Source organism: Cebus imitator, unplaced genomic scaffold, assembly GCF_001604975.1.
Source record: "Cebus imitator isolate Cc_AM_T3 unplaced genomic scaffold, Cebus_imitator-1.0 Scaffold460, whole genome shotgun sequence".
Lineage (NCBI taxonomy): Eukaryota > Metazoa > Chordata > Mammalia > Primates > Cebidae > Cebus > Cebus imitator.
Window position 1 is genome coordinate 931,570 of NW_016107775.1, and position 10,190 is coordinate 941,759.

The 10,190-nt window shown below is 35.2% G+C and overlaps 1 protein-coding gene across 3 annotated transcripts in view; it reads right to left on the reverse strand.

The window, feature by feature from the left end:
* The window catches only part of ZNF451 (zinc finger protein 451), an 83,137-nt gene that overhangs the window by 37,327 nt on the left and 35,620 nt on the right, over positions 1–10,190 (reverse strand). For 2 of the 3 annotated variants that reach the window (XM_017512009.2, XM_017512010.2), the window contains 2 exons: positions 6,597–6,708; positions 529–679 (listed from right to left, as the gene is read on the reverse strand). In XM_017512009.2, the coding sequence (XP_017367498.1) occupies positions 529–679; positions 6,597–6,708 (263 nt within the window). Of the gene's footprint in view, positions 1–528; positions 680–6,596; positions 6,709–7,102; positions 7,188–10,190 lie in introns of those variants that run through there. The other variant, XM_017512013.2, reaches the window with a different exon arrangement.

Here is a 10,190-nt window from a genome sequence, read left to right on the forward strand (position 1 = left end):
CTGCATTCCAGCCTGGGTGACAAAGCGAAATCCTGAAAAAAAAAAAAAAAAAAAACCCAAAGACCAAAACACAGTAAACTAATAAAATGGGTTTCGATAAATAGAATATTTATTATCAATTTTTCATACATCAGTTTGCTTTTAACATTTATTTTGTAATGTGATATTAGCTTTCTTCGGGCTAGACCAAATAACTGTAAGTACTCCCTGACTCTTGAAATGTACATTTATGGGCTGGATTTCTCTAAAACTAACCTATCTGAATTTCGATGTAAAAAGTCTGTTTAGAACTTTATGAGGCATATCAGGGAAAAAATAAATATTCAAAACCTATACTCATAAAGAAAGCGTATCACCAGAAGAATCTGACTTTACCAATGATGAAAAAATTATAATGGCACAAAATAATTTGAGTTTGGAATATAAAGCTATGATCACAATGGTAAAAGCATATACACTTCCATTTCACAAAATCACTTTGTAGCTCACGAGATACTAAGCATCCATTATTCTGAATATCCTACTTACCTTTTCAAATGTCCTAAGAGAAGGTGCCCATTGTCAAACTCCTTGTTACAGTGCATTATAGGACATAAAATTGGTTTCCCCGACACCCGCATTTGGCCTCCTCTTCGGAATGAACTTTTTGTTCCAGAATTAATTGTGCCTGCTTTGAGTCCTGCATCATCAGAATATAAGTTCTTAGGTTATTATTTCAGATACTTGTCCTTTGGGCTAGTGCTCAAAATTAGGACAAGACAAAGAAAATTACAATATAGCATCAACTGGATAATCCTAATTATAATTGTTTACAACCTCTCTTATAAAAGCTATAATAATCTAAAAATAAATAAGTTGTGACCAAAGAAAGCCCTGAATGTTTCCAAGTAGCATTCTTTCTCTCTCTCCTTTTTTTTTTTTTTTTGAGATGGGCATCTTGCTATATTTCCCAGGCTCAATCAATCCTCCTGCTGTCGCTCAAACTACAGGAGCATACCACCATGCCCAGCTTCAAGTAGCACTCTCTAGAGGGAAAAAAAAATCCTTTTCTTTAAGCTCAGCAGCTAAGAAATGTTAAAGACCAAATGCATTAGAAAGTTAAGACCCTACTCCCTTACTTTTGAGCAGGTGGGACTATAGGCACATGCCACCATGCCCAGCTAATATTTTTATTTTTTGTAGAGACAAGGTCTTCCAATGTTTCCTGGGCTGGCCTCAAACTCCTGGCCTGAAGGGATCCTCCCACCTTGGCCTCCCAAAGTGCTGGGATTACAGACATGAAACACTGTGCCCAGTCAGATCTTTTCCTCTAATTCTTTTTTAAAAAAAATTATTATTTATTTTTTTATTTCTTATTTTTTTATTGCATTTTAGGTTTTCGGGTACATATGAAGAACATGCAAGATTGTTGCATAGGTACACACATGGCAGCGTGATTTGCTGCCTTCCTCCCCTTCACCTATATCTTTTCCTCTAATTCTTAGTTTCTCTTTTAACTATTTTAACAGTGTTATAAATTTAGCTATATTATAGAGGGCCTGAGCTCTATGAAAATTATATTAAACAATGTAACTGGGGTAGAGAAGATGGAGTGAAGAAAGCAGGGAGGCAAGGAGGATAAGTGTGTTATTTTCTTTTTTTATTTTATTCTATTTATTTACTTATTTTTTTATTTTTTAAGAGAAAGGGTTTCACCATGTTGGTCAGGCTGCTCTCGAACTCCCGACCTCAGGTGATCTGCCTGCCTCAGCCTCCCAAAGTGCTGGGATTACAGGCATGAGCCACTGTGCCTGGCAAAGTGTGTTATTTTCTGAGGAATCAAACCACTGATCAATTAGCTCCAATCTAGACATTAAGTAATACAAGTGTGAGGAATAACAAATTTATAGAACACACAGCAGAGATTTACTTACTGTTGATATCTCTTTCCTTTCTACTTAATCTATTTTGTCTCTTCTCTTTTTCCCTTTAAAAAGCCAATTAGAAAATAGTTTGTCCACCATTTTCTTCTCTTAATTAATTAATCCCCCACTATCCTGGTCCATTCTTCATCCTTTTCTTTCTTTATAATTTTTATCTTAAAATCACACAACTTGTAGATGAATCCCCCAGCCAAATGCTCTCAGGGAAACTACCAACACATGATACATAATGAAAAATTTAAAGAGTGTATAAAAAACAATTGCAAAACAACCACAAGTATTGTGATTCACAGACAGTATTATTACTCTCTCTTTTATTACTATCTCTTGTGGACTATTTCACTCAAATGCTTTGAATATTTCATACAACAAAAACTAAATATTTATCTTTATTGAATTTTCTACAAAGCCCCTAAGCATTTAAATAGAATTATTCCTTTAGGACAATAAGACTTTTAAATCCCAAAATGCTTATATATGATTAAGGTTTTAACTGCTTTTCCCCTCTTTTAGTCTTTATTGGGGAATACCTCCATCAAACTGTTAAAAAGTTTATAAATATGTTCTGACAACAAATAATGGACAGCATGGAATTAATCATATTTTAGTCTTAACAAGACAATATGCTTTTTTATCTTTAATATTCTTAATGCAGTCAGAATTATGAGAACTTTTATAATTGTCCATCCACATTCCAGATGTTCCCTATTAGGACCTTTATTTAGCTATAAATAGTGGCTCTGGATAAAAATAAAGTTGGAGAAGACAATTCCTGAGGGGGGAGTAGGCTTCCCCTACTGGAAAGGCAAAAATATGGAAATTTAAATCGCTTTTTTCCCTTTTTTTTTGAGATGGGGTCTCACTCTGTTGCCTAGGCTGGAGTGCAGTGGCACAGTCTCGGCTCACTGCCACCTCCGGCTCCTGGGTTCAAGTGATTCTCCTGCCTCAGCCTCCTGAGTAGCCAAGACTACAGGTGCCCACTACAATGCCTGGCTAATTTTTGTATTTTTAGTATAGACAGGGTTTTACTATGTTGTCCAGACTGGTCTTGAACTCCTGCCCTTGTGATCCCCTCGCGTCAGCCTCCAAAAGTGCTGGGATTGCAGGTATGAGCCACTGCGCCCAGCCAGCTTTTTTCTCAAATAGTACCGATAACATTGTTTTAAAATTATAATACTAAGTATTCAAATTTATGCAAACTGGCCCAACTCTAAAGATCCATAAAGAATGGACTGTCCAACATTAGAATAATTATAAATTAGGTACTTAAATACTTCTAATTTAAAAACTGAATTATAAAAGCTTATTATTGTATTTTGAAACAGACTAAGTCCTTTAATGCTACTGAGAAGTAGAATCTCATTCTCTATAATTAAAGAGAACAGTGATTCCTCTCTCTTTTCCCCAGCTATACTCTCTTCAAGGATCTCAGCACTCCAAAGCCCATTTACAGAAAAGCACCATACCAAATATAGCCCAATACTACAGCAGCTGTTCAAGCAATAGATTCCAAACTATATTTTTACATTGCCTCAGAGACCAAGCAAAAAACTGAACCTATCACACAAAAAAGAGCATACCTACAGACCTTAACTATAGGCTTAAGCTTATCAGCCATCAAAAAGCCAGGACTGAAAGGCAGAGAAAACACTAATCTTGAAAGTACCATAAAGACACAGCTAAATAATTCATTTGTTCCCACTTGACCTGCTAAGGGAAATATATAAACAGATGCTAAATTCAATATACAATGCATTACAATATTCTGACAATCTAGAGGCCAGATATTAACCTTGAAGGGGCATATTACTGGCCCAACTACCATTCTATACAGGACTTGAAAGTGTCAGACCCATGAGATAATTTTTAGAAGAGATCTTAGAGATGATAAAGTCTTCTAGTTCTAGCCCATTTTCCTATTCACCTAGGGATCTTTCTCCAAAAGTACAAATGCCCTAGAAGAATCTCTGGAGATGATGAGGTGTAAGCATCTAGGCATCTGTTTAAAGGTTCCAGAATACTCTGTTGCAGTAAAGATGACACCACTGAGCTAGTCATTAACTTCTTCCACTGAAAACTGAATGTACAGCTAGTGCTCGACTTACGACCACAATTGGTTCCGACAGACCGGTCGTAACACAATTTGGTCGTAAGTTGAGTAGGCTATATGTACAATACTGTGAAATGATGTTATAAAAATCTTTAAGTCATATTTTATCATAATTTTCTTTCATTATTGTTATATGTCATAATTTTCTTTGTTCATTTTATGCCATTTGTATCATCTCTATACCATTTTGTTTCTTATTTTTACATTCGTCAGGTTTAAGTAAAACACTGCATTACCAGCAGTAAAGGTTGACCTGAATGCTTATTATGAAAGCATTTTTGTCAAATCTCATTTTTAAAAAGCCACCTTAACTGGTGGTAAAGGCGCAGCCTTGTGTAAAACTGTGGAATATTCACAGATCACTGAACCACGGTGGTCTATGGTTTGAAGTGAAAAACCACAGCACATGATGAGTTTTGAAAAGCAGAAGAGTATGAACTATGTTAAGTCTCAGGGTTAAAAAGGACTAGTTGCCAGGTATTTATTTATTATCATTGTAAACAGAAAAGTAAATCATCACAATTTTATGTGACTTTCCATGGGATACAAATATGTAGCATTCATCATAAAAGATGTCATCAGGATATCTTGTTCAAATATAATTTAAACTTAGTATGTTCTAATATTGTTAAAGATATAGGGATATAAACCACTCACATTTTAGTAAGAAAGGCAAGAAAATGACTAATAATGATATGATATAGCATACGTTTTATGTTTATTGTCCCGCACTGTCGTACGCTCAGCTGGGCAACGTTTGCGCTGCCAGACGTGGAGCAGTCATGGCTAGTGATTGTGGTCGTAAAGTCGAATGGTCGTTAAGTTGATCAATACCTGTCTATGAAGAGGGATTCTTGTGTCTGAGCCTCCCAAGTAGCTGGGACTACAGGCGCCCGCCACCACGCCTGGCTAATTTTTGTTATTTTAGACCACTATGTTGGCCAGGGTAGTCTTGAACTCCTGACTTTGTGATCCACCTGCATCAGCCTCCCAAAGTGCTGGGATTATAGGCATGCGCCACCGTGCCCAGCCAATGAAGAGGGATTTTTAAAAAGTATAAGCTTTCAATAAACACTCCAAGAGGTAAAACCATCTACCATATTTTCTATGAATCTTTTGCCAAAGTAGGTCTGGAATGCTATATAATTTTTTTTGTTTAACTTAGTAACAGTCAGATTTGGAACCCAAGTTCTAGGCTTCCCTTCTGTGTTCATTATGCAAATATTTATAGCTCATCTATAAAAATTCAACCAACATTTATTGAGCATCTCTATGCTGAGCATTCTTTTAAGGAATTAACACAAAAAAAGGTTTAGTAAGATTTGGTCTCTGTCTCCAAGAAGTATATAGCCTGGTGGAAGAGATGAACATCTAAATGGATCAATCCAACATAATATATACTGTATTAGTGAAATGAATAAAGTACTGAGATCACAGATGGCTGTGCAACCAAACTTATATGGAATAAATCTAGACAGGCTTGTCACATAACTGGACATGATATACCATAACCATATTAACTCAGCAATCCCTAATACTGTATTATTTGTTGGCCATGTATGAATCCCAAGGCAAGTAAGAAGAAAACAAAAAGAGGTTTTTGAGGGCAGGATGGGAGTTTGAGAAGCACAAGCAGGCTGATAAGGAGAAAATATAGTTTCAGGGGGCGGCCAAGTGTCAAAAACATCAATTGTGTCAGGTATCAAATGGAATGAACTGCGAAATACCAATAAATATACATTATTAGAACTATTTTATAAGTGGCAATTTGATTATATTCAAAGGAAAGCCCTTGAAAAGTAACTTTGGAATCCAAGATACCTAGGTTCAACAAAGTTAAGCGTTGCATGCAAAGATATTTCTGATGACTTTTTGCAAGTAAACTATGTTGGATTAAATCCACAGCTAAGGTGTCTGTGGATATCCTAACCCTTTAAAGGCTCAGTAGACATTCTTCAAGACAAGAAAGAAAAGTTGTCATAGTGGGACTCTCCTACTGGCTCCTGAAAATTCCACCAAATTATCTGATGGAGGAAGTAATGTTCCAAAGTAACTCTTCAAGGAACCTCAGGTCTGCAAAGAGTTAGTAATGAAGAAGCTATCCAATGCTTTGACAAAGTCTCCTATGAGGATGCTTCCTTATTAAATATCTAGATACGCTGCACTGATGAATAAATAAGTAAGCATTAATCTTCTAGATCTCACTTTAAATACCATTTCCCTAGCGAAGCTTTTTCTGACCTCAAATAATCTGCTATATACCCTCCCATGGACATATGTATTACTTCAAGCAATAACTATTAAATATATAAATGAATAAATGAGTAATTCTAATGAGCTCAGGTATGACCTCTATTGCTTTTACTCAAATATACTTGTGCCAAAGAAGAAAGACAATAGGCAAAGTAGGCCATTATACTAGGCCATTATGAGGTGATATTAGTATCACTGAAACAAAATCTCAATACCTTATACGCATATTAGCAACAGAATAAAACAGATGTACTTTCTGCCTTAAGGCTTTGGGGAAGCTAGGTAACATTAGTGTAACTTTTAAAGAATACCTGGCATTTTTAGCCACTGGTCCACACACAGTCTTGCTGCTTCTGTATCTGAATGTCCTCGAATAAATTCCAATTCTTGTAATCCATGAGCATGTTGAAAATCAATTTTTTCCTGAAAATATTAACAAGAAACTCAATTAAAATTACTACTGTTTTCCTTGAGAAAAGAATTTTTTTACATATCAGTGATCAAAAAATACTGATAACTCTTTATCCCCAGAACTCATCTAGAAATTTATGCCAAAGAAACACATCAAAATAAAAATGCATGCTCTAAGATGTGTATACCAATATTATTGCACAAAATTCACTACAACCTAAATCCCTAACAATAGGATATTAAGTAAATTATGGTATGTACATTTGATGGAAGTCATTAAAAACATTAACAAAAATTTTTCAAAGGTGTGGGATATACCTTTGAAATCAAGCAGGTCACCAAATTGTATTAAACAAATGAAGCAAAATATAAACAAAGAATAATTTCAATCCATATGCAACTATACCTGCAGAGGAAAAAAAGCCTGAAAACAGATGTATTAGAAGTTATTAAGGCTCCCTCTGGTAATTTCCATGTAAGGGATTATTTTCATTTTTCAACTTTTATTTTTTCAAATTTTCCATATTTAATCTGAAACATACTGAAGGAGCCTAATAAATATTTGTTCACTGAGTAATACTAATAACATAACTCATTAGCACCTAATATGTGCCAGTATAAAGTATTTGTTGCCATCTAGACTAAGGGTTGGTGAACTTTTCCACAAAGGGCTAGTTAATATTTCATCATGTCTTTGCAGGCCAGAGAGTATTTATTGCCTCTACTCAACTCTGCCATTGTAGCACGAGAGCAGCCACAGACAACATATAAACAAATGAGCGTAGCAGTGTTCCAATAAGTCTTTATTTATAGCAGGCCAATGACAATGCTGAACTAGATGCTCTGTATCGCTAAAAGCCTAAATCTTTCTAGTATGTTATCCATAAAACTATTTGTATATTCTCTAATCATAATGTATATTAAAATTAATACTTACTGGCCACTAACTATGTGTAAGGCAGTTTAAAAAAGATTTTAGGTATTATTGTTCCCATTTTATGATGAAAAACCTGAGGTCAAATAAATTGCCCAAGGATATATAACAATGTCAGTATTCAAACTCGGACGCAGTCTGATTCTTGAATTCATGCGCTAGCGAGTATAATCATACCACCCCACAAAAAGATTTACATGTACTTCAAAAGAAATAAGAGTTAGAAACACTGGATTTATAAGACATAAACCATAATAATGTATGGCCTAGGTAGCAATGTAACAGGGTTTTTACAGGAAGCATAAGTGGGGGGAAGGCGTGGATCAGTATTTTAACCTGAAGAAAATCTACATAACATTGTACAAAGTACAGTCATGGAATACTACTCATGAATGTTAATATGCATTATTTACATTTTTTTAATTCTCTATAATCTAAATAAGTATAGAAACACTGGTTTTAACAAAATTTAAAAGGTTACTTTCATGTAGGACTACTGAAGCCCTAAAGTGCTAATGTGAACTGTATTTTTCATACATAGAGTATGCAGTATTCCAACTTCATAAATCACCAAATACTTTTTCAAAGTGTATCCTACAGGATCACTATACTGAATAACATACACTAAGAAACAAATAATAATAAAATTAAAGTTAGCCTATCCAAAGATAGCAATAGCCCCTGATATCCTAAGACATCTTATGTATTAAATTAGACCGTTTATCAAAGTTCCTTACAAGAATCCATTATAATAAAACCTTTCAATTAAAGTAATATAATTGAGATTAAATATTACTACACACCAACTACTAGCATACTTATTTTAACAATTTCCAATAATTAAAATCCAACCTTTTTTTTTTTTCAAGTTCTCTGGCATTTCTTACAACAGAATCTGAACTCTATGAACATGCATAGTTAATGCTCCAAAAACACTGAAATTATCCTAAAATTAGCCAACCTTTTTGTCTATCAAAAGCAACTTTCAAAAACTTTAGGGTTACAGCCCTTCTTGCAAGTCATCTTAACTTGTGGAATATCAATACACAAAGCTGGCAGCTAGTCAAATGGCACAGAACGTGATCTCTGAAAGTTAAGTATCAAGCGAAGATTTTGTTTTTGTTTTTGTTCTGTCTTTCTGAGACAGAGTCTCACTCTGTCGCTTAGGCTGGAGTGCAGTGGCACAATCTTGGCTCACTGCAACCTGCGCCTCCTGGGTTCAAGAAATTCTCCTCCCTCAGCCTCCCAAGTAGCTGGGACTGCAGGCATGTGCTACCATGTCTGGCTAATTTTTTAAATTTTGAGTAGAGATGGGGTTTCACCACATTGGCCAAGCTGATCTCCAACTCCTGACCTCAGGTGATCTTGTCCACCTCGTCCTCCCAAAGTGCTGGGATTATAGGCGTGAGACAGCACGCCTGGCCTCCAGTGAAGATCTTCCTTTTTTTCTTTGAAACCTCTCCATCACAAAAGATAACTTACTGTAATAATGAAGACACCAACAATTCACAAAGGCCTACAACAGTTGAAAAACATTTTCTATGTTATCTATTTTTAGCCAGAACTATCATTCACTAGAATTCTTCAAAAATTGTTTCTATTTCAGTTTCATTATCTTTCTTTCTGGGTGGTTTTTTTTGTTGTTTTTTGTCACCCAGTTTAAAAAAATAAATCCACAAAGGGAATCAAGTAAGAAAAACTAAATTATGGCTGGACAGCAAGTCATCTTTTTCCTTAAAGAATGAAATCTAGACAAATTCATTCTTTAAAACTGGTTAAACAAAAAATTTTAAATTTCAAAAAAAATATTTTCAATGTAAAGTATTACATGGGTGGAGGCTGAAGCTACCCTTGAGAAAAAACTTAGTTGTCATAATGACTATACAAGATTCTGGGCTTATCACAAAATCTATTTATCAATGGAGCCATTAAGACTGCCTGGGAAAAGAAGCCAGTATCACTCAGGAAATCTGAAGGAAAGTAAGACAGTTTGCAAATGATTCCTTTGTCAAAGAGATTTGACCCATTTAAAAAACCAAATAATATGCTTATAATTCTGGGTGGGGGGAAACTTCCTTAAAACTGAATGGTATTTCTGCCAGGATAAAAATAATATTGTGTGTGTATGTGTATGTATGTGTGTGTGTGTGTGTGTGTATGTGTATACATATATATGCAACAAGCATTTTAAACATACAATTAGAATACCATAGTCTAATTTAATTGATATTACATCATAAAGTAAAAGCCCTCAAACTAGCTTATTTCTAAATTTAAAGACCATTTTATACCAGATTAGGAAATATCAGACAAGACGCTACAGAAATACACAAATTACTTTATAATAACCAATGGAATAAAGAATCAAAAAGATGCATGCAGCCGGGCGCGGTGGCTCAAGCCTGTAATCCCAGCACTTTGGGAGGCCGAGGCAGGTGGATCACGAGGTCAAGAGATCGAGACCATCCTGGTCAACATGGTGAAAACCCGTCTCTACTAAAAATACAAAAAATTAGCTGGGCATGGTGGTGCGTGCCTGTAATCCCAGCTACTCAGGAGG